General features: G+C 49.6%; 4 protein-coding genes across 7 annotated transcripts in view; 1 reads left to right on the plus strand and 3 right to left on the minus strand.

The window, feature by feature from the left end:
- On the minus strand, nt 2,140–4,313 carry TRAPPC5 (trafficking protein particle complex 5). 2 transcript variants are annotated; one of them, XM_003123147.5, is made up of 2 exons: nt 4,242–4,313; nt 2,140–2,757 (listed from the first exon to the last, which is right to left on the minus strand). In XM_003123147.5, the coding sequence occupies exon 2, from the start codon at nt 2,740–2,742 to the stop codon at nt 2,176–2,178; it is 567 nt and encodes a 188-aa protein (XP_003123195.1). In that variant the 5' UTR covers nt 2,743–2,757; nt 4,242–4,313; the 3' UTR covers nt 2,140–2,175. The 2 variants fall into 2 exon arrangements, with proteins under 2 accessions (XP_003123195.1, XP_003123197.1); XM_003123149.5 differs by having other exon boundaries at nt 4,091–4,248.
- The window catches only part of PCP2 (Purkinje cell protein 2), a 48,324-nt gene continuing 23,762 nt past the window's right edge, over nt 2,770–27,331 (plus strand). The window contains exon 1 of one of the 2 annotated variants that reach the window (XM_013987340.2): nt 2,770–3,520. In XM_013987340.2, coding sequence (XP_013842794.2) covers nt 3,315–3,520 — 206 coding nt within the window. In that variant the 5' untranslated portion in view covers nt 2,770–3,314. The remainder of the gene's footprint in view (nt 3,521–27,331) is intronic. The other variant, XM_003123152.4, reaches the window with a different exon arrangement.
- Nucleotides 5,083–7,825, minus strand: MCEMP1 (mast cell expressed membrane protein 1). 2 transcript variants are annotated; one of them, XM_021083917.1, is made up of 7 exons: nt 7,667–7,825; nt 7,285–7,469; nt 6,631–6,759; nt 6,424–6,474; nt 6,203–6,349; nt 5,772–5,834; nt 5,083–5,662 (listed from the first exon to the last, which is right to left on the minus strand). In XM_021083917.1, the coding sequence occupies exons 2-7, from the start codon at nt 7,382–7,384 to the stop codon at nt 5,646–5,648; spliced, it is 507 nt and encodes a 168-aa protein (XP_020939576.1). In that variant the 5' UTR covers nt 7,385–7,469; nt 7,667–7,825; the 3' UTR covers nt 5,083–5,645. The 2 variants fall into 2 exon arrangements, with proteins under 2 accessions (XP_020939576.1, XP_003123207.1); XM_003123159.5 differs by having other exon boundaries at nt 7,285–7,374; nt 7,667–7,823.
- On the minus strand, nt 15,863–17,276 carry RETN (resistin). The gene is made up of 4 exons (NM_213783.2): nt 17,240–17,276; nt 16,951–17,078; nt 16,478–16,555; nt 15,863–16,139 (listed from the first exon to the last, which is right to left on the minus strand). Exons 2-4 carry the CDS (start codon nt 17,066–17,068, stop codon nt 16,006–16,008), a joined length of 330 nt encoding a protein of 109 aa, NP_998948.1. The 5' UTR covers nt 17,069–17,078; nt 17,240–17,276; the 3' UTR covers nt 15,863–16,005.

Here is a 27,331-nt window from a genome sequence, read left to right on the forward strand (position 1 = left end):
CTGTGATGGGCACCCACAGAATCATGGCTGCATGTACATTCTCCCTGTACTCCCCTTGCCCCACCCCAAACCTACAGCTTGTTCCGAACCTTATCCCTTCTCCACGAGTCCCTACTCATCCTCTGCAGGCAGCAGCAGACCCTGGGCCCTCCTCTGCCAGCTCGCAAGCTCGGCAGCACCCCTTGGCAACCAGCTGTATCTCCTCCCCTCCTGCCCGCTTTCTCTGGGGCATCCTTTGCTGCCAGACCTCTGGACGGAGCCGGCCCTGCATCCCTACCTCCCGCCCCTCACACCTGGAATCTGACCCCTGCCCCAGTGGGCCCTGAAAGCCACCTCACAAGAGTCCCTGAGGACCTCGGTCTGCTAAGCCCAAAGGTGACGCCAGCAGTTCTCTCTGAAATCCAGCTTTCCAGGTACCACAGCCTCTGGCTCTCCATTCCCCACGCCTGTGGCTTCCATCTCTGCACTGATGCTGCCCCCTTACCCCAGATTCATTCTGCCACCCCATGGCCACCCCCTCTTCCAGCTGCCTTGGGATGCCTCCCCTCCTGATCCTGATCCTGGTGGGAGCTCAGTACTTTTATTTATCCTGTTGAAAAACGATGCACTACCTTCTCTGCAACATGCAGAAGCCCACCACTGGCTGGGATGACTGTCACTGCCCCTTACCAGGCCTGGTGGGTCCCCCTCCCCTCCCCACCTCCTGCCACCCTCCAAACAGCCAAGTTGAAAAAGCTGCACCCTCCCCATCCTTAAGCCCCTCTCATAAGCTGTGAGGGGGGACTAAGCCAAAAGCACCCAAGATTCCCTTTGAAAATAAGACTTGTGCAGGTTCAAGGGGGAGGAGAGAAAGACTTGAAGAAGTTCCCCTTGCCCCCACAAAAGTCCTAAAGGGCTTTCCTTGAGGGGGGAGGAGTGATCAGGGACCGAGCGTGGCGGGCAAAAGGGCAAACAAGTTTGCCTGAAATGTAATTCTTTTACTTTTTTTTTTATCTTAACAAGGAACCTGTGTTTGTGCATCGATTGTGTGTACAGAAATGACTTCAAACTATTTTAAGCATCCAGATGATTCTGAGGTAAGCCCACCCATTTCCTCTTGAGACCCAGGTCACGCGGGCCAGAGTTCTCAAAGTGTGGCTGGGAGCAACAGCAGTTCCTAGGAACTCGTTAGAAATGCAAATCCTCGGCCTACCCCGGATCTGCAGAATTGGAAACTGGGGCGGCAAGGGGGACGTCCCCCCCATACAAAGCCTATGTCCTAGAGCCCTACTTCTCAGACTAAGGTACACAGGAACCCCTGAGGTGCACCTGAGAGCCTGCATTTCTGACAAGCTTCCGGCAGATGCTGCCGCACAGGTCTGGGAACCACACTCTGAACAGCAAGGGTCTAAAAAAAAATGGTTGACCACCACCCTCTGCCTGTTTTCTAGACATACATTTGCCCCCATTCCCCCCACTTCTGCTGTCAAACAGAGGCTGCTGGGTAGAAACTATTTACTCTCTGATCCTCTACAGAAAAAGGGTGCCAACCCCTGGTCTAAAGAAATCTCCCTTGGAGTTCCTGCTGTGGCGCAGCAGAAACGAATCCGACTAGGAATCAAGAAGTTGTGGGTTCAATCACTGGCCTCGCTCAGTGTGTTAAGGATCCAGCATTGCTGTGAGCTGTGGTGTAGGTCGCAGGCGGGGCTGGGATCTGGCATTGCTGTGGCTGTAGTATAGGCGGGTGGCTACAGCTCCGATTCAGCCCCTAGCCAGGGAACCACCATATGCCACAGGTGCGGCCCTCAAAAAGACAGAAACAAAAACAAAAAAAGGAAAGAAATCTCCCTGGCCTTGGTCCCTCCATCCCAATGCCTCCCTATCCCGACCTCTTCAGCCTCAGCCTACAGATGGTCTCCAATTATGATCCCAGAAAGTGTCAGCATTCTCCCCATTCCAGCCACACCAGCAGCTCCTTCCGCCTGGTTTATCTTCTCTCGGCCCCCAGCCTCCCCCACCCCCAAGGTGTCCCTCCCTCCCTCCCCTCTATATTATAAACATGCTTGGGCCTTGGCCTCCCTCATCAGTCTGAGGCAGGGGCCTGGGCCAAGGTGTTGAGCGCATCTCCGAGGCCCTCACACAAGACACAAGACACACTTGGGAAGGGAGCAATCTGCATCCTTTATCTGCGTGGGATCAGCGGCCCTCCAGGGCCCGGTCTCGGGCAATGACCGCCTCCTCGAACTTGATCATGAGCGTGGTGCCCTTGTGCCAGTGGGCCGTGACCTTGGCGGGGAAACCACTGTGCGTGAGCACCGCCTCCACGATGCCCGCCGTGAAGCTGGCGCAGTTGAGCGTGCTGTTCTCCTTGGGCACGGAGATGTAGGTGTTGATGAGCGGCTCCCGCTCGATGATATAGAAGGTGCGCGCGTCGTCGTTGGCCTGCTCCAGCTTGTCGGCCTCCTTGCCAAAGAGCGCCTTCCACACGGCGCCCTTAACGAAGAGCAGGGCGCCCAACACCTTGGTTTCGCGCCGGGCACCCTTTTCTCGAGCCACCAGCGCATCCAGAACGCGGGCGCCCACCTGGCGGCCCAGCGCGGCCAGGCGCGCCTGCAGCTCCGCCACGGAGAAGACACGGCTCTGGCAGTGCTGCACCAGCTCGGAGAAGAGCAGCGCGAAGGCGCTCAGGCTCACCTCCGTGCGCGGCCGGGCCAGTGCGCGCTCCAGCAGCGCCGACTTCCCGCGCGTGAAGCGCGCCTCCATGGCGCCGCCGCCGCCCTGCGGGGAAACAAGGAAACGTGGGTGTCAGAGGCGGGAAGAACCCCCTGCCCCTCCCCGCCCTCGTGTGCTCCATCGTTGACTTCCCACGTGGGAAGAGATGAGTGGAAGACATGCAGGCCTCCACCTGCGCGTAAAGCCTACGTGCGTTACGCCTAGCCAGCGACAAAGGAGGGGAGCTGGGGTAGGTTTAGATTCTTGCCGAGGAGGTTTGGGAGGGTGGCTCGAGGAGGAAGGTGGGAGGAGATACAAGAGGGGGACCAGAAGGGGTCGCCCCAAACGACCCAACGCTCGCGTTCCAGGTGATCCTCAGGCGTTAATAGCGCCATCATGAACCCTCCGCCACCTGTGCGAGTAATTATAAAGCTAATTAATGCACACGGGCCGGGGCGTCAGACCCAGGGCAGGAAGGGGAGGAGAACAGGCGGCCATGGGAGGACACTGGCAACTGCCCCTCTCCCACCGTGCGCTCCAGCAGCAACAGCGCCAACTTCCCAAGGTGAAAGTCGGGGAAATAGGGAGAGAGAGGAGTAGAAACAGCGTCGAGACCGAAGGCCATGAGCGTTGGGGGCTGGGGGAACCGGCAAGATACTCGAGGCAAGGAAAAAGGATGCCGGGAACCCTTCCAAACCCGTGCCCTGGGGCAACTCCGATTTGTCCTGCATGAAGCATGCCTTCTTGAGTGGGCCTGCGTTGGGAAAAAGACTGGACGGGCGGCCAGAGAAGGTGTTGGGAGCCCCCTACCCTCGTGCTCTCCAGAAAGGTAGGTGCACAGTGGGACTCCAGAAGGAGGGAGCCGACTGTGGGACCCGGAAGTTAGGGGAGCCAGGAGGGGGCGCTGTGATCCTCCCATCCCAGGGCGTGAGGCCACTGCTGTCGGTGGCTGGAGACCCGGAAAGGGGTTGTTGGGAGAAAACCACGAGGGGGTGCTGAGAAAAACACTGCGATGGGGGATGGCAGCAGATGTGGGGGATCCCAAGGGCGCTGAGACCCCCTCCCCCAAGGGTGGGGTCGGGAGGGGTGGTCGAGAACCCCGCCCAGACTATGTAGGGACAGGGCCAGAGGCAAAAAAGCCTAGGGTTGCTGAGAGGGACCCAACCAGGTCTGCGTGGCGGATGGAAAGTCCAGTGGGGGAGGGGAATCTCAGGAGCTCCAGGATGCACCTGCCCCGGTGCGCAGCTGCCTACGTGGGGAGGGCCCAGCGCGCGATAGGGGAGCGGGGGGGTGTTGAGACCCTCCACCCGGCTGCCATGGGGCTGGTGCGCTAAGCCGCGGAAAGATCTGGATCCCGGCCCAGGAGTGGACCACGCAGAGGGACCAACGAGAAGCCCACCCTCTTCGCGGTCCCCCGGGATGGGCCGAGGCGAGCTGACCGGGGATCGCGGATGCCAAGGCCCTGGCCCAGGGCCCAAAGACCCGCGGGGAGGGATCGGGGAGTGGAGCGGGCTACGCGCTGGGAGGGGTCGTGGCGGGCGGGGTCTCACCGGGAACAGCGGCCGCCGATTCGGCCGAGCTGCTTTACGGCGCCGTAAAAGGCCCGGGCGTGCGCAGGCGCCGCGACGGGAGGGGCATGTGGGCGGGGCGATTCCAGAGAGCGGCCACACGGGGGCACCCGTGTCCGTGGGGTCGGACTGAGGGTTGCCTTGCTAGCCTTGGTGGGCCCGCCACCACCGGTGCTCAAGAGCACACGTTTGACGGTGGTCCCATGTCTGTCTCTGGCACATGTGCGTCCTTGGGCATATGTCTTCTCGTCTCAGGGGCACACGCATGCCCTCGGGTACACATTCTCTTTGTAGGAGCACATGTATGCCCATGCGCACGCGCTCACCTGTCCTAGAGATATACACATGGCAGTGCACACACGTCCACTCTCTTAGGTCCATGCGCATGTCCGTGGACAAGTATTCTCTTAAGAGATGTACATCCATGAGTCATGGGAATAATACACTTAGGGGCGTGTGCACACCTGGATACGTGCTCTGTGAACAGATACACTCACGAGCATAGTGCACAGGGGCTCATATATCCGCGGACCCATTCACTCTTAGGGAAGCATTGGATGTCTCAGGCCACAAATTCTCATGCACACATTCGGGTTTGGGACTCAATTACCCCCTGGGTACTCGTTCGTGGACACATAGGGATCCACTGGGGGTGTTCCTTCTCACATGCCTTCGTGCCCCCAGGGTTCCTGGCGTCATATCCACGTGCTCAGTGTGTGACCTTCCCCATTCCCCAAGTCAGAACACTCCCCCATCAGCTCCCAAAGCCACCCCCACCCCCACCCCCACCCCAGCCACACCAATAACAGATGGGAAAGCCACACTGTTTCCCCTTGGCCTTTATCTTCACGGACCACGCAATGAGAGTGCAGAAAGGAATGGACGCGTGCCCGGGTACACACTGTGAACACCCTTGGTGGCATAATCAGACACACTCATGTCCACAAATTCCTATTCACACCAGCACAGGCAGTGACGGGGCACACCCACAATTACAGAGACACATTTGCACGGTGTACCCCACCCCCACCCTGGCACAACTCCATTGCACAGGACACACGCGTGTTTACTCTGACAGTGAAACACTCAGGTGCAACACGTGTCACCCACACGTGTACAGTGACACAGGGGTGCACACCCCAGTCGCTGCGACTCCCAACATGCACCTATAACACCTTCCTTTGTGAAGTGCTTATCCCCGCCACATGCACAGGCACACACACAAAGCCACAACACTCATGCACCGGGACACATGGTTTTCTACAGGTGGAATGAAACACAGTGTGTACCCAGGTTCAGACCAGGCTGGGGCCCCCATTTTCCATCTTCACTGAGAGGTGCAACCTTGTCCTCCATTCTGCAGCCAGGGTTTTGATGTCTTCTCATTTATTTAGTTGTGGGCTCTGTGGGGGGTGGGGTAGAGGGCAGAGCCCATAGGTCAGGCAGATCCCACTCTTGGAAGAGAACCTGGGGCCACATGGGGGCTCATCCACCTCCCCAGCCCTGACTTACTTGGACTTGGGGTCTTCAGCATCTCAGTGACTTTCCGTAACTCATTCTTGATGTTGGTTAGGTCTGGGTTTGGGGGAAAGATAAAGGAAAAAGCTTTATCTTCAGGAATCATGGAATGCGAGTGCAGAAACAAATGGACACATGTGGGTACATTCTCTGAACGCCCTTGGTGGGGCTTTAGCACCTTTATTAGAAACCCCCTCCCTTCCTGACCCCCAATCTGGGTTGCCACAGAATGTGTGTACTTGGGGTTCCCAGCAGCATTTCTATACTCCCTGAGTGACTTGGAGGGTGACATCCATCACCCCTAAACTCTGTGCTCTGGGAGGACGGTCCCCCTGCTGTCCCCTCCTTTGACCCCCCCCCGCCCAGCACCCAGCCCAACCCTGGGCATGGAGACAGATTTGCCCAGTGAAGGTCTGTAAGGGCACCTGTTGGCAGTGTCCTCAGTTTCAGGTTCCCCTCCTGGACCTTGTTCTTGACCGTTTCAATGAGCTCCTTGTTCGAGTTGATCCTCTCCTTGATGGTGCTCCAGCCTGCCTTCTGCTCTTTCTGGCACTCTTGCACCGAAATGGAGACTGAAGGTGCGGATCAGGGAGGTCTGTGTCACCATTGCCCCCCACCCCACCCCTCACCCCGGGCCTCCTCTCACCATTCCAGATCTCCCTTTTCAAGACCAGCAGCTCCTGGGACAGCTCGGAATCTGTTCGGGATGGGGAGGTGGAGCAAGAAGAACTTTGAATCGCCTCAGTTCTGCCATTGGGAGCAGCACTGGGCCTCCCTGGCCCCTGGGGACCCCCTCTATGCTGCCCCAGACCCTTTCCTCGCCACCAAAAAGCAAAACCAAACCCCCACTCACTCTTCATCAGGACCAAGGCCAAGAGGACAACGCAGGACAGGGCAAGGAGAATGTGTAGGCTCATCATGGCTCTGTGCAACCAGTGGGAGAACTGGGCAGGGTCTGAGGATGGCCTGGACCGGACTGGGACTGGGGCAGAGGCAGGACAGGTTACCTCCAGGGCCCAACACGGCCACTCAGACCACCACCGAGAGCTCTGTCGTCCACACCCACTGGTCCCAGTACTAAAAATTGCTGGGGCCATCCATAACACTGCCACCAACATGCAACCTAGCCAGTGCCCCCTGCAAACGTCCCCAGTAGTCACCATTATGCTCCCTTTATCATCCTTGTCACCAACAGCCACCGACATCAGTGCCTGATGTTGCCAGCATTGTCCCATCACCAGACCTCATCAGCTCCGTCTAGGTGATTCCTTCCTGATCCACTCCATGGTCACCTAGACACCATCACCGTCACCCAGACCTTCACCAACACTTCCATGAGGACAATCACACCACGGTCATCATCACCAGCTACAAAGCTACCCCCTACCACTGTCACACACAAGCCTTGACATCACCACAGCCATTGACCTTGACCTCCACATGCTGCCCTATGTCCCTGAAGCCCCTCCCAAGGCTGTGTGATGTGCCCTGGCAGGCAGCTACTTACCCTTATTCTTGGGCGGTGAATGACTGCTTTTTGACTGATCCCGGTTTCTGAAGGTCAAGGTGATATTCTCATAGGCAGGGTCATTTGCACCTGTGGGCATGTCGGTGGGAGGGGTTGTGGAAACCTGGTGGGAGCTCTGGGGCAGAGATAGGTTTGGTTCACCAAACCCTGTGAGCAGCAAATTTCTGGGGGTAAAGAGAAGGAGTGGAGAAGGAAAAATCTTCATCTTGAGTAAGTGGAGAGGATGCGTGTGAACATTTGGGTGATACATAGAAACACGCATGTTTTGCGTGGGGGAGGGAACCCTCTGGCCCCCACTTTCGGCCCTTGACCTCTCCCTCTTGACCTCTCCCCACCGCCCCCGGCCCCCGAGGTGCCTAACCTTCTTTACAGGCTGGGGGCCCCTTTTTCTTGTCTTTGAAGGCTGCCGCCTGCATCTTGAGCTCCTGGTTCATGTAGATTTCCTCAGTCTCCATGGTCCCCAGCCTGCTGGTTTGTCTGTGCACATCCCCACCCACCGGAAAGTGTCTGGGCAGATGAGGAAATCTCTGCATTACGGAGGAGGAAAGGAAGGAGGGGTCATCCTCTTTTCAGGGATCCAGGACCCTCCCACTCTGGGGCATCCTTACCCCAACCCTGGCTCAAGAAGGGTCTTAGGAGACTAGAGTGTCACAGAGGATGAAGAAGAGATGCCCATAGACCTGGAAATGGAATAGAGTGGTCGGGAACCTGGGGGGGGGGAGGTGCTCACTAACGCTATGGTGGTCACCTATCGTAATGCATAAATGTGTTAAATCAACACATTGTGCATTGTAAACTCACACAATGTCACCGGTCAATTATACTCAATGAAAATAATTTTTTTTAAAGGATGGGAACTTTACAGGAAGCTCTTTGTGTCTGTCTGTCTACCTAGATGAACCTCATCCTCCTGTCTCCCATTGCTCTCAGGGGAGATATGTGGCACCCCCAGAGTCCCACTTTTAGGGGCAGGAGTATCCAGCCTTGGAGTTAGGATTCCTAGGTCCCAACACCTTTCTTTGCTCTGTCCCAGTCCCACCATTCGGCTCCACCCTAAGAAGTTCTGCTTCTTCAAGGCCCTTTGGAGGAAGGGAACGGATATGAGGCAATGGTGCTCACCACTGGAACGCCACACCCACATCTGGGACTATGGCCAGACTTCATCTTGACCTAACCCCAGAAGTAGTTTCCCCCTCCACCTGCAGACCCCTGGAGAAACACTCAAGAACACACACTCATCCACACATCTGCTCACCTGCCCTGACCCCCCCCAACACACACACACAAACACATGCACATGCACACACCCCTAAATACACCTAGTCACACATCTACTCACGCGTATGCATGGCACGCTCATTTGCATGCTTATACATATTCATGAACTCACACTGTCCTCTGGCTAGGTGTCTTAAAGCTCTCTTTGAGCCCATCTGACCTTAAAAGCTGAGGATTAAAATGAGACAAAGTAGCAGTTCCCATCACGGCTTAGTGGAAATGAATCTGACTAGTATCCATGAGGACACAGGTTTGATCCCTGGCCTCACTCAGTGGGTTAAGAATCCAGCGTTGCGTTAGCTGTGGTGTAGATTGCCAATGAAGCTTAGATCCTGCTTTGCTGTGGCTGTGGCATAGGCCAGCAGCTGCAGCTCCAGTTCAACCCCTAGCCTGGGAACTTCCATATGCCAAGGGTGCAACCCTAGAAAGAAAAAAAAAAGACAAAGTATATAGGGAATTTTCTCTTTAGGTCTAGAGGAGTGGCTTCCTATAGAAATATAATGTAAAACATGTAGGTTTGCGGGCAAGGTTTTTTAAAATTGAAGTATCATTGATTTACAATATTTATATTAGTTTCAGGTGCACAACATAGTGATTCAATTTTTTTTATTGTTATTTCCCCCAACACAGTTTTTTTCCACTGTACAGCATGGGGTGATTCAATATTTTTAGGTTATACTCAAAGTTATTACAGGAGTTCATGCAGTGGATTAAAGATCCAACTGCAGTGGCTCAGGTCGCTGCGGAGTTGTGGGTTGCAGCCCCCGCCCAAGAACTTCCATATGCTACTGGTGTGGACATGAAATTAAAAAATTAAAGTTATTACAAAGTAATTGCTATGTTTCTCTGTGCTGCACAATGTATCCTTGTTGCTTATCTATTTTATACATAGTATTTTGTACCTCTTGATCTCTTCCCCTTATATTACCTCTTCCACCTTCTTCTCCCCACTGGTAACCACAAGTTTGTTCTCTACATCTGTGAATCTGTTTCTGTTTGGTTGATTATATTCATTCTGTTTTTTAGATTCTACATGCAATTGATAACACACAGTATTTGCCTTTCTCTGACTTATCTCACTAAGCCCTCCAACTGCATTCATGTTGTTGCAGGTGGCAAAGTTTTGTTCTTTTTTATGGCTGTGTAATATTCCGTTGTATATATATACCACGTCTTCCTTATCCATTTATCTGTTGATGGACACTTGGGTTGCTTCCATAATATCTTAGCTATTGTAAACAAGGCTGCTGTGAACTTGGGGTACATTTATCTTTTCAAATTAATGTTTTCATTTTTTTGAATATATACCCAGGAGTGGAATTTCTGAATCATGTTTTGGTTCTATTTTTAGGTTTTGTTGAAGAACCTCCATACTGTTTTGCATTGTGGCTGGACCAATTTACATTCCTCAACATTGTACAAGGGTTCCTTTTTTTCCACATTCTTGCCAACATTTGCTATTTGTAGGTTTTTTGACCATAGCCATCCTAAGTTGAGGTGATACTTCATTGTGGCTTTAATTCACATTTATCCAGTAATTAGTGATGTTGAGAATCTTTTTATGTGCCTGCTTGCCATCTGTATGTCTTCTTTGGTTAGATGTCTATTTAGGTCTTCTGCTCATTTTTTAATTGGGTTGTTTGTGAACGATGTGTTTATTGAGATATTTTACATTTTTTGGTACTAGGTCTTCAAAATCAAATGCATATTTACACTTAAGTCACATTTCATTTTGGACTGGCTACATTTCACTGCAACATTGGACTCCTCTAGAATATCAAAGTTTTCTCCTGTTACCAAATTCATGTTCAGCCTCTTGCTTGCTACTCAAAAGCTGATACTCAAGAGACAAGCATTGGTTGGAAAGGAAAATTTGCTTTATTCAGGAAGCCAGAAACCTGGGGAGAAGACAGATTCACATCCAAAAGTCAACTCCCAGCTGCTGACCAGGGGGCAAAAGCTTTAAAAAAGGAGTTTCAGGAATTCCCATTGTGGTGCAGAGGAAACGAATCCAACTAGTAACCATGAGGTTGCAGGTTCCATCCCTGGCCTCACTCAGTGGGTTAAGGATCTGGCATTTCTATGAGCTATGGTGTAGGTTGCAGACAAGGCTCTGATCCTGCCTTGCTGCAGCTGAAGGTCCGATTAAACCCCTAGCCTGGGAACCTCCATATGCCATGGGTGCAGCCCTAAAAGGCAAAAAAATAAAAATAAAAAAGGAGTTTCAAGGGTGTTTGGTGGAGGGAGGGGGCTATGTGCAGAATAGCACAGTCGGATCCGACAGTCATCTTGAAAAAATTGATCATGCAGTGATCAGATCAGTGTCATCTTGATTATTTATTTATTTATTTTTGTCTTTTTAGTGCCACACTAGCAGCATATAGAAGTCCCCAGGCTACGGGTCGAATTGAAGCTGTAGCTGCTGGCCTACACCACAGCCACAGCAACTCGGGATCCAAGCTGCATCTGTGACCTACACCACAGCTCACAGCAATGCCGGATCCTTAACCCACTGAGCCGAAGCCAGGGATCAAACCTGCATCCTCATGGATACTAGTCAGTTTCATTCCTGCTGAGCCATAACAGGAACCCCCATCTTGATTATTTTAAGTACAGTTAATCTTCACTTCCAAAGTCAGTTTGTCCCCTCCCCCCCTTTTTTTTTTATCTTTTTCTAGGGCCTCACCCATAGCATATGGAGGTTCCCAGGCTAGGAGTCTAATCGGAGCTGTAGCCTCCGGCCTACACCACAGCCACACCAGATCTGAGCCACGTCTGTGACCTACACCACAGCTCACGGCAACGCTGAATTCTTAACCCACTGAATGAAGCCAGGGATCGAACCCACAACCTCATGATTCCTAGTCAGATTCGTTAACCACTGAGCCACAACAGAAACTCCTGTTCCCACTTCTTGAGGCTAGTTCTTGGAATTGTGTAAGATGGAGCAGCTTATGTTGTAGCCATGTTCTAGTCATCATGTAATTAACTTCTTCCACCTGATGGGGGTTTCAGCATCTGCAAAACAATTCAAAGGACAGGGCTCAGAATATTATCTATAGCCCTTGAGGAGGAACTAAAAGTCCTTTGACTTTGCTTAACGGCTAAATTATTATTATTTTGTCCTGTTTCTTCCATGTTTTTGCATGTCTCTGATTAAATTCATTCTTTGACTCAAGTTATTCTACAGACAAGAGAGAGGCAGAGGACAAGGTGGGTGGGGGGAGGCGGGGTGTCCGTCCTGAGAAGACCCATAGAAAAAATAAGTTTAAAACTTTCTATGTGTGGGACATGAGTATGTTTTCTTTTTAAAATATGATTAAATTCTAGATAACTTTGGAATGGTTCCCAGGGTCCGGTGAGGATAATGTTCTCTTTCCTAAGGTATTGCCGACCTTGTCTCTCAAGGAAGATTGATTTAATAGCGATTAGATGTCAGCTCCTCTAGCTGGCCTTAAAAAGAAATCAGACATTGAGAGAGGTGATGGGAAGCTGATGTAACAGCCATAGAAGAGATGAGCCAATGGGGAACTGGTTCTGCTCTGATGGACAAACACAGAGGGCGGGGCCACAGCATTACATAATTTCCCTGGCTCAGATGAGGCTAAGAACGGACTCCAGACCTCTGTTTTTGAGGAAAAGGTAGCCCCAAAACTGGAGACCCACAAGCAACCATGTCATGATAGCCTAAGAGGTCCCTGTGAGGTTGCCTGAGCAGACCTTTTCACGAGGTAATTGTTCTGATTTTCTTTTAAGAAAGGAAATGTGGAGTTCCCGTTGTGGCGCAGTGGTTAACAAATCCGACTAGGAACCATGAGGTTTCGGGTTCGATCCCTGACCTTGCTCAGCGGGTTAAGGATCCGGCGTCGCCCTGAGCTGTGGTGTAGGCTGCAGACGCGGCTCAGATCCTGGATGCCGCATTGCTGTGGCTCTGGCATAGGCTGGTGGCTACGGCTCCGATTCGACCCCTAGCCTGGGAACCTCCATATGCCGAGGGAGCGGCCCAAGAAATGGCAAAAAGACACACACACACACACACACACACACACACACACACACACACACACACACGGAAATGTGTCCTAACCAGGGATTGGTTTGGGGGGGGGGGTGCATGATCCAGGCCTGGCCAATCAGAGTCCAAAATTTGTCACGGGGATGGGGGCAGACAAATGAGCCAGACACAGTCAATGAAATTCAGGCCCCAGGCTTTTGTTGGGTTAACCAGGAGAAAAGTTCATCCTCACTCTTTTTTCCTGTCTGTCAGACTGCCAGAATATAAGCGTGGATTTGTGATGGGAAGAACTTACTTGAGAGTGGAGCCAACACTGAGGAAAGCAGACCTGACAGGGAGTGAGGTCCTGGAGACATTATTTGAGACCCTGGATCCAGCCATACCTGAATCTGTTCTAATCCTGGGCCCCTTGGTTACATAATTCAGAAATATCCTTTCACTTTTGCTCAAGCTAGTTTGAAGTGGGGATCTACAGCATTTGCAACTCGAAACATCTTGGCTACTAAGGGAGCTGAGCAGTTGGCAAATGAGGAAAAAGGCTAAAGAAGGGGTTGCCTGTCAAAGTCTGCAGTCTGGGACAGGAGGATGACTTGTGTTGGAACTGAGGTAAAGAGACCCTTCTTGAGGACCAGATACAGACGGGTAATTGTGGGTCTTGGAGGCAAAGAGGCATTCACATCAGGGTCGGAGCACAAGGGAGTATCCCCTCTCTTCAGAACAATGAGGGGGCAGGATGGGCAAGGTACAAGACTCACCCTCTCTGGTCCTTCTGACTTAGTGGTCCCACTCCAACCCTAAGGCTGAAGTGGTGTTAGGATGGAGGACCTGGGAGGGGGAATCCTTGGATTGGGGTCTGGCGGGATCCATGGGCACCAGGAGTGTGTGCAGTCCCAACTCACCGCCACCAGGATCAGGACTGGGGCTGTGCCATCACAGGGGGTGGTTTGACAGTGGGAGTGATCTCGGAGTGATCTGGGTTTTTAAGACTCCTGGGTTAGGATTCTCAGGAAACTGGACCTTGAGTCACCCAGATTTGTGTCCCCAGAGATGCTGAGGATTTGCCTTCCAGGGCATTGACTCCAGACTGAGTCCAACATCATCCAGGCGGGGGTGGAGACTTAATCTTGGAAGCACAGGAGTCAGTCCAAGGCATGCATGTGTCTCTGTATCCCTAGGTCCCTCCCCATGGTGGACACATGTGTCTGTGGGCAGGGTGTCTCTGTATGACTCTGGTAAATGGGTTGTGTCTTGTGTGCCGTGTCTGAGTGTGTGTGTACATGTAGTGCGTGCACCTAGGGAGTGTGTCCACGTGTGTGGTTATTTACAAACATTTCCTGAGCACCTGTCTCGGAGAGACAGCCATGAGTGATGGTTTGACGTGAGATCTTAATTCTCTGCTCAGGAACTGAACCTGGACAGCCTGGGTGAAATCCGGGAATCCTAGCCACTAGACCAGCTAGAGGCTAAAAGCAGAATTGCCCTGATTCTTGCCCCCCGTTGCAAGCAAGACTATTTCAAGGAGGCAAAGGCCAAAGGGGAGTGTGTGTGGGTGACCCCCAAATGAGGGATGTCCCAGAGAGGTGATTTAAATCACATATAGGACAGTTCTTCCCAGTCTTTTTTTTTATTTGGCCAATTATCTTGTTTTATTTCTCACACCTGACTGGACACAGGGCCCTCCCCAGTATGTGTGCACATCTTTTGGTCAAGATGGATTCTAAAGCGGAGTTCCTGACATGACTAGTATCCATGAGGATACAGGTTCGATCCCTGGCCTTGCTCAGTGGGTCAAGAATCCAGCGTTGCTGTGAGCTGTGGTGCAGGTTGCAGATGAGGCTTGGATCCTGCGCTGCTGTGGCTGTGGCATAGGCCAGTGGCTATAGCTCTGATTTGACCCCTAGCCTGGGCACTTCCTTATGCTGTGGGTGCAACCCTAAAAACAAAGAAGAAGAAGAAAAAGATGGACTCTAAAGCAAAGGGTTCTGGGATGGTGTCAGGACTTATTATGGCCTGGCCCCTCCTCCCTTTTTGACCCCTAGGAGTCTTTCTGCACATGTGTAATTGGGGAGGTCTCCTTGACCCCAGGAGTGATTGAGGTAGTCATCTTATCTTTTACTCCAGCAGAGCTCAGCTCCTGCCATTAACTTTCTCCTTGATGTATCAAAGAGAAGCAAGGCCCAGTTTACTCAGATTGACATGTCCCAGCTGTTCTCAGCCTAGGGTCCCATCTGCCTCCTACCTCAGAAGGAGAGTCCAAAACATCCTGAAAACCAGAACCCCACTCTGTTACCAATTCTCCTTCCTGTGGAGTGTGCTGATGGAGAATATGACATTTGTGTCTGGGGTCCCTTTCAAGACTCAGTACCAAGTGTTCTAAAGTCTCTGTCCACATCTCTCAGAAGCTGGGTTTTTAAGACTCCTGGGTTAGGATTCTCAGGAAACTGGACCTTGAGTCACCCAGATTTGTGTCCCCAGAGATGCTGAGGATTTGCCTTCCAGGGCATTGACTCCAGACTGAGTCCAACATCATCCAGGCGGGGGTGGAGACTTAATCTTGGAAGCACAGGAGTCAGTCCAAGGCATGCATGTGTCTCTGTATCCCTAGGTCCCTCCCCATGGTGGACACATGTGTCTGTGGGCAGGGTGTCTCTGTATGACTCTGGTAAATGGGTTGTGTCTTGTGTGCCGTGTCTGAGTGTGTGTGTACATGTAGTGCGTGCACCTAGGGAGTGTGTCCACGTGTGTGGTTATTTACAAACATTTCCTGAGCACCTACTGTGTGCCAGGCTCTTTTCTAAGCAACAGGATACACCAGACCACAAACAAGTCCCCTGACCCTGGGGCTGCTGGTGGCTTGAGGCCCTGAAATGTTCCGTGCAGTGGGGAATAGTGGGTTCCTGTCCAGTCCCAACCGCAGATCCCAGATGAGGCCTATTGTGGGCAGTGGGAGAGAATGACTCAGCAACTTCCCAGGAGGCCCAAGACCCTAGGGTGACATCAAGGTGGCCTCAAAGGTAACATCCCCTTCCCCTCTCGAAGGAGGCCGTGAGCCTTGGGTGAGAATGTCGTTAGAGGAAGTTAAAGCCTCGTTTTCAGAAGTAGAAGTGGGGGTCAACAAGGGAGGAGGGGGAAATGGGGCAAAAGAAAGCCATGCTTGTCATCCACCTGCCTTCTTTCCCGAGCCTATGCACCTGGCTCTTATTGGAGGCACCAGCTCAGTCACCCTACACCCCACAGAAGACACAGCACAGGGTCGAGGCGCTCTGCATCCTCTTCTCAAGGTTTATTTCCAGCCCTGCCCCACAGAGGCCTGGCCCCGCCCCTTCTGAGTCATGACCCCACCCCTGTGGGGCCTGGCCACGCCTCCAAGCCCAGTGATGCGCAGATGCAAACTTAGATTCTTCTAGCTATGGCGTCCTCAGGCGACAGCAGCGAGCGCCGGTCCAGTCTATGCCAGCGCACTGGCAGTGGCAGGTGGTCTCAGCGCGCACGTCCCAAGAGCCACAGGCGGAGCCACACGTGCACCCAGTGACAGCAAAGCCTGCAAGTGGGAATGAGGAAGGAGCACCTTAGACCCCGAGCCAGAGGCTGCTGGCCTGGGGGGTCCAGGGAACTGGAGCCAGATGCGTGGGTGGTGGGGCAGTTGGCGGCTGGGGGCATGGACACAAGTGTCCTGAGGAAATGGAGTCCAGAAGTTGGAGAAAAAGACAGGGCTGGGAGTGGCTGGATGTGTGCCCCCAGAGATGCTGAGGACCAGGACATTAGGGAAGTAGAGGCAGGGACTTGTGGTCCTAGAGAAATAGAGGCTGGACATAGGGGAGGGGGTTATCGGATACTGAGAGCAGAACCGAGAGTCTAGACAACAAGTTCTGTACTCACCTGAGGGGCAGGTGACCAGGTCCCCCCTGGAGGTGACACTCCGGCATTCCAGGCCAATGTTCCTAATTACCTGAGGAACTGTGGAACAGATGGTGGTAATGGTGGGAACTCTGAGACCAAGCTACCCCTCCCCCATTCTCATGCTGCCCAGGCCCTGGTGGTTTGGAGACAGGCAAGGGGTCTGGAAAACTCCCCTGGGGAAGGCCCAGGTAGTCCAGGCCCTGAGGAGAGTTCCCCAGGTCGTGGGGAACTCACCACCTCCCAGGATTCTGTCTTGGAGGGAGGAGGGTTTGGAGCTGTGGTTCCAGGAGGAACTGGGGTTGAGTTGGCTTTGGGTTGAGGTTTGGTTGGGACTGGGGTTGGGGTTGGGATTTGGTTCAGGTTGAGACTGGGGCTGGCTTGATGTTCACTCCATGTCAGGAATCAGAGAGGCCCCTGAAGCCCCTGCTGAGGTTGGACATGAGGGTCCTCACTTAGGAAACTGGCGACATCCCGGATCTTCTCATTGATGGCTTCATCCACGGGACACAGCGACTTGCCCCACACCAGCAGCCCCAGGGTTGGGAGGAAGAGGAGGGAGAGAGCCTTCATCCTGCAGGTGCTGCAAGAGGGAGCCAAGAGACCCACAGCGGGGTCAGCCCCTTCCCAACCTGGGGAGGATCAGGCCTGCAGAGCAGGTGGGATCTGGAACCTTGGGTCCTGATGGGGGATGGGGCTGGAGGCCCAGCTTTGCCCCCAAAGGCAGGAGCAGCCGTCACTTACCCTCTCTGTGGGCTCAGCAGGCCAAATCTTGGATGTGAATTCCACGCTCCTACCTCAGCTCTCTTTAAGGCCCCTCTGGTTGTGGGGCTTCCTGTCTTGGCTAAGTCCCCTAGGCATCCTGACCCTCCCTTCCCACATCCGGGGCTAAGAGGAACCCCCTGGGGTAGACTCTGGGGCCCTAGGTGTGGGTGGGAAGCTCTGCCCCTTCTCTGCCACAGCCTCTGCCTTCAAGTGCCTTCGTTTTCCATCTGGGCTGGGGCTGGGGCTGGGGCTGGGGCTGGTGCAGGAGGTAGAACCTAAGAGATTGTTCCAGGAACCGTAGTCGAAGGGACAGGTAGAGAAACAGGAGTTTGCGTGGAGGGACAGGAAACACAAACGTGACCAAAATAATGTACTTGTTGAGAACTGCATACCATGTTCCTTCCCCAATGCCTGTCCCAATAGAATAGACAGATAAACTCATGGTTTGTTCCTTCAATGGCAAACTACAGCCCATGGGCCAGATCTAGCCCACTGTTATTTTTGTATGATCCATATGCTAAGGATGGTTTTTACAGGGAGTTCCCTGGTGGTCTAGCGGTTAAGATTTGGTGCTTTCACAAAGGCTACCCGGTTCAATCCCTGGGCTGGAACTGAGATCCCATATCAAGCCACTGTACACTGAAAAAAAAGAATGGTTTTTACATTGTTTTGGTTTGTTTCCAATGTGGATAGATTCTTTTCAATTGTGATAAAGTACAAATAACATAAAACGTACCATTTTAACCGTTTTCAAGTGTACAATTCAGTGACATTAAGTACATAGACGGTGTTGCATAATGATCAACCTTGTCCATTTCCAGAATTTTTTTTTTTTGTCATCCTAAACTGAAAATCTACCCATTAAACACTAACTTTCACTTCCCCCTCCCACAGTCCCTGGAAACCCCTAATCTTATTTCTTTTTTTCTTTCTTTCTTTCTTTCTTTCTTTTTTTTTTTTTTTTTTTTTTTTTGTCTTTTTAGGGCTGTACCTGCAGGTATATGGAGGTTCCCAGGCTAGGGATTGGATCAGAGCTGAAGCTACTGGCCTAAACACAACACCAGATCCAAGCTGCATCTATGACCTACACCAAAGCTCATCACAACTCTGGATCCTTAATCCACTGAGTGTGGCCAGGGATCGAACCTGAGTCCTCATGGATGCTAGTCAGATTGGTTTCCACTGAGCCAGGAGGGGAACTCCCATAATCTTATTCCTAAGATTTTTCCTGTTCCTACAGCACATGAGGAATCATACAATATTTATCCTTTTGTACCTGTCTTATTTCACGGAACACAATGTTTTAAGATTCATCCATGGGAGTACCCATTGTGGCTCAGCAGAAATTAATCTGACTAACATCCATGAGGAAGCAGGTTCGATCCCTGGTCTCGCTCAGTGCGTAGGGATCCGGCATTGGCATGAGCTGTGGTGCAGGTCACAGACATGGCTCAGATCCTGAGTTGCTGTAGCTGTGGGGCAGGCCAGCAGCTACAGCTCTGATTTGACCCCTAGCCTGGGAAGCTTCATATGCTGCAGGGCAGGTACAGCCCCCCACACACACACACAAAAATTCATCCATGTTGTAGCATGGATCAGAACTTCATTCCTTTTTAAGGCAAAATTCAATTTTGTGTACATACCACATTTTGTTTATCCATTCATCTGTTGATGGACTGTTGGGTTGTTTCTACATTTTGGCTGTTGTGAATAACGCTGCTGTGAACACGGGTGCACAAGTTTTCTTTCAAATACCTGCTTTGGTCATTTTAGGAGTAAACTCGGGCATGGAATTGCTCGATCATATGGCAACACTTAACTTTTTGAAGGACTGCCAAATAGTGTTTACATTTTTTAATTTTTAAAAATTTATTGAAGTGGAGTTCCTTTCGTGGCACAGTGGTTAACGAATCTGACTAGGAACCATGAGGTTTTGGGTTCGATCCCTGGCCTTGCTCAGTGGGTTAAGGCTCTGGCATTGCCGTGAGCTGTGGTGTAGGTCAAAGACTCAGCTCGGATCCTGCGTTGCTGTGGCTCTGGTGTAGGCCGGTGACTACAGCTCCTATTCAACCCCTAGCCTGGTAACCTCCATATGCCACAGGAGTGGCCCAAGAAATGGCAAAAAAAGACCAAAAAAAAAATGTATTGAAGTATAGGGAATTCCTGTTGTGGCTCAGTGGTGACAAACCCGAGTAGTATCCATGAGGACTCAGGTTTGACCCCTAGCCTCACTCAGTGGGTTAAAGGATCTGGTGTTGCTGTGAGCTGTGGTGTAGGTCGCAGACATGGCTTGGATCTGGCATGCTGCAGCTGTGGCTGTGGCCCACAGCTGCAGCTCTGGTTTATCCCCTAGCCTGAGAACTTCCATATGTTGCATGTGCAGCCCTAAAAAAAAAAAAAAATCATTGAAATATAGTTGATTTACAGTGTTGTATTAATTTCTGCTGTTATGTACAGCAAAGTAATTCAGTTAGACATTCTTTTTCCTACTCTTTTCCATTGTGGTTTATTTCTGTATATTGAATATATTTCCCTGTGCTATCCAGTAGGACCTTGTTTATCCATCCTATATATACTAGTTTGCATCTCCTAACCCCAGACTCCCAATCCTTCCCTCTCCCACCTGCCTCCCCTTTGGCAACCACAAATCTATTCTCTAAGTCTGTGAATCTGTTTCTCTTTTGTGGTTAAGTTCTTTGGTGTTGTTTAGATTCCACATAAAAGCAATATCATATAGTATTTGTCTTTCTCTTTCTGACTGACTTAGTATGAGAATCTCTAGTTCCATCCATGTTGCCACGAATGGCATTATCTTATTCTTTTTCATGGCTGAGTAATACTCCATTGTATATCCACATATTTTTAGAATTTTATTTTTTCAATTTATTTTTTATTTTATATCAATGTATAGTTGATTTACAGCATTGTGTTAGTTTCAGGTGTACAGCAAAGTGCTTCAGTTATATATATATATACATATATCCATTCTTTTTCAGGTTCTTTTCCCATATAGGTGATTACAGAATATTGAATATAGTTCCCTATGCTATAAGTAGGTCCTTCTTGATTATTTTATATATAGTAGTATGTATATGTTAATCTCAACCTCCTAATTTATCCCTCGCCCCCACATTTCCCTTTCATAACCATAAATTTGTTTTCTAAGTCTTTTTGTAAATAAGTTCATCTGTATCATTTTTTTAGATTTTGCTTATAAGCGATACCATATAGTATTTGTCCTTCTCTGTCTGACTTACTTCATTTCCTATGATAATCTCTAGGTCCATCCATGTTGCTGCAAATGGTATTATTTCATTCTTTTTATGGCTGAATAATATTCCATTGTATATATAAACCACATTTTCTTTATTTATTCATCTGTCAACAGACATTTAAGTTGTTTTCGAGTCTTGGCCATTGTAAATAGTGCTGCAGTAAACACTCGGGTGCATGTATCTTTTTGAATTATAGCTTTGTCTGGATAGACGCCCAGGAGTGGGATTGCTGGATCATATGGTAACTCTATTTTTAGTTTTTTGCAGACTCTCCATACTGTTTTCATTGGGGCTGCATGAATTTACATTCCTACCAACAATGTAAGAGGGTTCCCTTTACTCCACACCCTCTCCAACACTAATTATTTGTAGACTTTTTAATGGTGGCCATTCTGACTGGCGTGAGTTATAGTTTTAATTTGCATTTCTCTGATAATTAGTGATGATGAGCATGTTTTCACATGCCTCTTGGCTATTTGTATATCTTTGGAGAAATGTCTACTCAGGTCTTCTGCCCATTTTTTTGATTGGGTTGTTTGGGAGGTTTTGTTATTGCATTGTATGAGATGTCTGTATATTTTGGAAATGAAGCCCTCGTTGTTCACATCACTTGCAAATATTTTCTCCCAGTCTATAGATGGTCTTTTCATTTTGTTTCTTGTTTCCTTTGCTGTTCAAACGCTTATAAGTTTGATTAGGTCCCATATGTTTCTTTTTGCTTTTATTTCTATTGCCTTGGGAGACTGACCTAAGAAAATGTTGGTATGATTTATGTCGGAGAATGTTTTGCCTGTGTTTTCTTCTAGGAGTTTTATGGTGTCATGTTTTACATTTAAGTCTTTAAACCATTTTGAGTTTTGTGTATGGTGTGAGAGTGCATTCTAACTTTATTTATTTACATGTAGTGTTCCAACTTTTAACACCACTTGCTGAAAAGACTGTCTTTTCCCCATTACATATCCTTGCCTACATTTTTTTTTCTGTCGGTGACAGCAGCATGTGGAAGTTCCTGGACCAGGGATCTAACCCAACCCACAGCAGTGACAATGCTGAACCCTTAATCTCTAGGCCACCAGGGAACTCCTTTTTTATTTTTTATTCTTTTTATGGCCGCACTCTCGGCTTGTGTGAGTTTCTGGGACAGGCATTGTATCCAGACCATAGCTGCAACCTATGCCATAGCTGCAGCAACACCAGATCCTTTTTTTTTTTTTTTGCTTTTTAGGGCCACACCTGCAGCATATGAATTTGCCATGTTGGGAGTCAACTCAGAGCTGCAGGTGAGGCCTATGCCACAGCCACACAACACCAGATCCTTAATCCACTGAGCAAAGCCAGAGATCAAACCTGCATCCTCGTGGATACTAATTGAGTTTGTTACCAATGAGCCACACAGGAACTCCCATCAAACACTTCAGTTCTAGAACTTTTCAGATAAAACTGTTGAAGGGTGCAAAAGAAGTGGGCAGCCCGAACTACAGGCAGGGTGAAAAGCAAGCAGGAGTGTGTGGAACCCTCTGGGGTTCCTTGGGGATTCAAGTTTGAAAACCCTTCATTCAGTATTAGGAAAGAGCCATACGTGCCCTGATAAAAGAAATGTTCACATTTTGACGTCTGGGGAAGCCATTCTGGCTTATACTTGAGTCAACGTGAATTTTATGCTAGCTGAAACAGCCTGTTTGTGGCCTATCAAACATACATTGTACATCTGCTTTGATTGTTAAAAAGAAGGATGAATTGACCAGAAGTAAAGAATCTCTATGTTCAAAATAAAGATTAAATGCCTCTCTTCCTGGGATGTTCATGCTGGTCCTCCTTTGATGGTAAGATTCCCTCCCCAGATGCCACGCCTATACCTACTGCCTTGCTGTGCATGTGCTGATCCGGGTGTTTTATTTTTTTTTAAAACCTTGAAGGAATGCCTCCTTGCCTTGTTTAATATTCCAGCAAGACATAAAACTATGCTGAGAACCACGTTTCTCCAGAGTAGTTCCTCAGGGTAATATGAGAGGCTGTCTTCCAGACTCTAATCCTATTATAGGTGGTTCATTGATGATTTTCTTCAACAGCCCCTGAAATCTCTTTTTTAAAAAAATCCTCGCAGGAGATCCTGCTGTGGCACAGTGGGTTAAGAATCCAACTGCAGTGGCTCAGGTCACTGCAGAGGTATGGGTTTGATCCCCGGCCTGGTGTAGTGGGTTAAAATATGCGATGTTGCCACAGCTATGGTGCAGATCGCACCTGCAGCTCAGCTTCAATCCCTGGCCTGAGAACTTCCATGTTTCATGGGTTTGGCTGTAAAAAAAAAAAAAAAAAAAATCCTGGAGTTCCTGAATCCGACTAGGAACCATGAGGTTTCGGGTGTGACCTCTGGCCTCAGTGTGTTAAGGATCCTGCGTTGCCATGAGCTGTGGTATAGGTCGCAGACTCGGCTGGGATCTGGCATTGCTGTGGCTGTGGTGTAGGCTGGCAACTGTAGCTCTAATTCGACCCCTAGCCTGGGAACTTCCATATGCCGTATTTGTGGCCCTAAAAACCAAAAAAAAATCCTTTTGAGAAATTCCCACATGGCACAGGGTGGGTAAGGATCCCACATTGTCACTGCAGCAGCTTGGGTCACGTCTGTGGATGGATTTGATCCCTGGCCTGGGAAATTCCACATGCCACGGGTGTGGCCAAAAAAAAAATTCCTTTCATTCTCTCTGATTTCTACCAGCAAAGTTGAGCTCTAGTGGCCTTAATTTAATTTTATTAATTTTTGCATCTAATACTACCTAATAAAATTCTAGAGCCAGGTCTTTAAAAAGTACAATAGGGCAATCAAACAATTACAATTTTTAAAAATTAATTCCATTGAGGTATAATTTCCATACAATAAAATGCATCTAAAGTGTTTGGTGGGATGCATTTTTGCCAGTCTATATATAACCTGCATGCTGCATGAATGTTTTGTTTTTCCCAAGTATTGGTTTGCTGTTGTTTGGCTGTACCTGTGGCATGTGGAAATTTCTGGGCCAGGGATTGAATTCGTACTACTGCAGTAACCAGAGCTACTGCAGTGATAATGCCAGATCCTTAACCCACTGAGTCACCAGGGTGGAACTCCTCAAGTATTTGTTTAAAAAAAAAAAAATCAGTTGGGGAGTCCCCTGATGGCCTAGTGGTTAAGATTCAGCCCTTTCACCTCTGTGGTTGGGGTTCAATCCCTGGTCTGGGAACTGAGATCCCACGTCAGACCACAGCACACTGTAGCAAAGGGAAAAAAGGAGAGAGTTCCCATTGTTCCATTAGTTGGAAACAAATCCAACTAATATCCATGAGGATGGAGGTTCAATTCCTGGCTGGCTCAGTGGGTCAGGGATCCCTAGTTGCCATGAGCTATGGTGTAGAGCACAGATTCTGAGTTGCTGTGGCTGTGGAGTAGGCCTGCGAACTTCCATATTCTGAAAAAAAAAAAAAAAAAAAAAAAAAATCAGGAGTTCCTGTCATGGTGCAGCAGAAACGAATCTGACCAGGAACCATGAGGTTGCCGGTTCGATCCCTGGCCTCACTCAGTGGGTTGAGCATCTGGTGTTGCCATGAGCTATGGTGTAGGTCACAGACGTGGCTTGGATCTGGTGTGTCTGTGGCCTAGGCCAATGGCTATATCTCTGATTAGACCCCTGGCTGGGGAACCTCCATATGCTGCATGTTTGGCCATTTAAAAAAAAAAAAAAAATCAGGTGTAATTTACATACAGTAAAATTCACTCTTTTTACTGATTTCTATGAGTCCTGACAAATGCATACAGTTGTGTAACCATCACCACCAAATACTCATAGATTTAAATTATAACTGGGGCGGGGGAGAGAGTTTCCCAAAGATCTGAAGGCAATCTGTGTCCTGAAGCCCCAAAGAGAAAAGATTTTCCTGCTGAGATACAACCGGTTGTCCTATGTGCCGCAGACCTTGTGAATATTCATAAGTGTTACCAGCCCGTTCTCGCCTCTGTTAACATACATCTGTCCTTGAAGCTGTTTTGAACAAAGGGGCACCTATCCCTTCCTAAGACCTAACTTCCTGTGAAACTGACTGGCAGAGGTAACCTGCGCTTCTGATTGGTTGCCTTGCCCCATCTCTTGCCTGGTGATGATGTCCCATTGACAGGTGGCTCTCCAAATCAGAAGAGAAGCATTGACATTTGCTTCCTGTTCCCCATGAATGTGAGAACATAAAAGTCAAAGTCTCAGAGCATTGCCAGATTTCTCTAGCAAGAGCTGGAGAGCCGGGCTTCTTTTCCATAAACACTTCCGACCTGGGAGGCGGGGTGCACCTTGCAGAATGGGAGATGGAGCGGCTGCGGGCAGCACAGTCTGGAAGAGGCTCTGGCAGAAACTGCTGGGGCCAGACTGAGCCTTGAGACTGGGTAGTGAGAATCCTGGTGATGCCCAATGTTAACTACTCAGAGATTTTCCTCTGCAAGGACCCACTCCGACCTCCCAATTTTTCCATGGCTCTTTGAGCCTCTTGCCTTCTTTTTTCTTTTTCTTTTTTTTTTTTTTTTTTTTTTTTTTTTTGGTCTTTTTACTATTTCTTGGGCCGCTCCCACGGCATATGGAGGTTCCCAGGCTAGGGGTCCAATCGGAGCTGTAGCCACCGGCCTATGCCAGAGCCACAGCAACGCGGGATCTGAGCCGCATCTGCAACACCTACACCACAGCTCATGGCAACGCCGGATCGTTAACCCACTGAGCAAGGGCAGGGACCGAACCCGCAACCTCATGGTTCCTAGTCGGATTCGTTAACCACTGCGCCATGACGGGAACTCCCCTCTTGCCTTCTTAAAAAATAGGATCCATCTTTTACTTTGGGGCTCTCTGATGAGTTCTGAGATGGTCACATCTACCATTTGTTGAATACTTAATCCTGTGTGTTGAGCAATTTACGCATATCACCTTGTTTAATCACCACATCCACTCAGATAGTTATGATTGTTATTGATATTATTATTTTTGGCTGCACCCACAGCACAAGGAAGTCCCAGGGCCAGGGATCAAACCCATGCAACTGCAGCAATCAGAGCAGCAGCAGTGACAATGCTGGATTCTTAACCTGCTGAGCCACCAATGAGCTCTTGGACAGTTATGATTATTATCTCTATTCCACAAAAGGGGATGATAAGGTCCAGAGAGGCCAAGTGACTTACCTGGGGTCACACAGCCAGTTGGCTGAGAAGCTGGAATTTGAACCCGGGCAGTGTGGCTCTAAGGTCTGCACATTTTAGCCCTAAGAAGTGGAATGGCTGGGTTCCCTGGATGGCCATAGCCACTGTCCCAGCTTTTCTTTAAAAAAAAAAAAAAAAGGAAAAAGAAAAAAAAATGCTCTTTTGAGACTATTCCTACAGCTTTTTTTTTTCTTTGAAAGAAAAAGAAATAAAATGTAGCTATTTAAAAGGAAACTCGGAGAGTTCCCTAGTGGCCTAGCAGTTAAAGATATGACGTTGTGACTGCTGTGGTTCTGGTCACTGCTTTGGCTTAGGTTCGACTCCTGCCCTGTGAACATCTGCATGCCCAGGGCGTGGCCAAAAAATAAATAAATACAAAGGAATTCAAAGAATATAGAAGTTTAAAGTTCCCTCATATTCCTACTCACCCAGAGTGATAAAGAAATGGGGGGGAGCAGTTCCCATTGTGGCTCAGCAGAAACAAACCCAACTAATATCCATGAGGATGCAGGTTCGATCCCTGGCCTCCCTGTAACGATCTGACATTGCTGCAAGCTGTGGCATTAAAAAAAATTGGGGGGGGGTGGTTTAGGAAGTACCGTGCACACACACACACACCATTGAGGAACTGTGAATACAAGGGAATGGTGGGAGTTCCCCCATTGTGGCACAGTGGTAACAAACCCACTAGTATCCATGAGGATGTGGGTTCCATCCCTGGCCTTGCTCAGCAGGTTAAGGATCCAGCGTTGTCTTGAGCTGTGGTATAGGTCACAGACAAGGCTCAGATCCTGTGTTGCTGTGGCTGGCAGATGCAGCTCTGATTAGACCCCTAGCCTGGGAACTTCCATGTACCGCAGGTGTGGCCCTAAAAAGACCAAAAAAAGGTGTGGGAGGGGAATGGTGTAGGGATGGAAAGAGGAGTCTGGCTGCAGCTTTCTGACAGCCTCCACATCAGTCTCCATTTCACAGGTGGGAAAACTGATAGTGGGTGAAGTTGAATCACTTTCTTTTTTGTTGTTGTTGGGTCATTTTCAAAGTGGAGATTTCAGATTTGTCAGATACCAAAGTCCTTACTTTTTTTTTTTTTTTTTTTTTTTTTGGCTGCACCCACAGCCTATGGAATTTTCTGGGCCAGGGATTGAACCGTGGCCACAGCAGTGACCCGAGCCACTGCAGAGACAACAGAAGATCCTTAACCCACTGAGCTACAGTGGGAACTCTCAAGGCAAGAACAGTCTTCTGAAATTCCCTCTGCTCAGCCTGGTGCTTGGGGCCCTGGCCACCCAGGATGAGCTGTCTCCCCAGCCCCTTCCTGCCATACCCGCCTCCCTCCCCTGCAAACAACAAAAGCAGATGCCAAGGAGGTTCAAGGATGCTGTACGGGTTATGCCTGAGGAGGCTGCAGCCCCATTTCTGGGAGAACCAGCTCAGCCACTTACTAGCTGTGTGGTTTTGAGCAAGTGGCTGAGCACCTCTGGGCCTCAATTTCCCCATCAGTAAAATGGGATTATTCATATTGACAACTTCACAGGGTCTGGGTGAAAATCAAGTATTTTTTTCCCCTCAGATTTATTGAGATACAACTGACAT

Source organism: Sus scrofa, chromosome 2 (assembly GCF_000003025.6).
Source record: "Sus scrofa isolate TJ Tabasco breed Duroc chromosome 2, Sscrofa11.1, whole genome shotgun sequence".
Classification (NCBI taxonomy): domain Eukaryota; kingdom Metazoa; phylum Chordata; class Mammalia; order Artiodactyla; family Suidae; genus Sus; species Sus scrofa.

Bases quoted from the DNA above. Each gene is read 5' to 3' on its own strand.
- MCEMP1 (XM_003123159.5), bottom strand. From the start codon at position 7,760: ATGGAGACTGAGGAAATCTACATGAACCAGGAGCTCAAGATGCAGGCG. The intron at 6,475-6,630 runs GTGAGTGGGGGT...CATCCCGAACAG, and splicing joins GGCCTTGGTCCTGATGAAGA to ATTCCGAGCTGTCCCAGGAG. The intron at 6,350-6,423 runs GTGAGAGGAGGC...CCGCACCTTCAG, and splicing joins GAAAAGGGAGATCTGGAATG to TCTCCATTTCGGTGCAAGAG.
- RETN (NM_213783.2), bottom strand. From the start codon at position 17,068: ATGAAGGCTCTCTCCCTCCTCTTCCTCCCAACCCTGGGGCTGCTGGTG. The intron at 16,556-16,950 runs GTGAGGACCCTC...TCTGTTCCACAG, and splicing joins GGATGTCGCCAGTTTCCTAA to TTCCTCAGGTAATTAGGAAC. The intron at 16,140-16,477 runs GTGAGTACAGAA...TCCCACTTGCAG, and splicing joins CCTGGTCACCTGCCCCTCAG to GCTTTGCTGTCACTGGGTGC.
- TRAPPC5 (XM_003123147.5), bottom strand. From the start codon at position 2,742: ATGGAGGCGCGCTTCACGCGCGGGAAGTCGGCGCTGCTGGAGCGCGCA.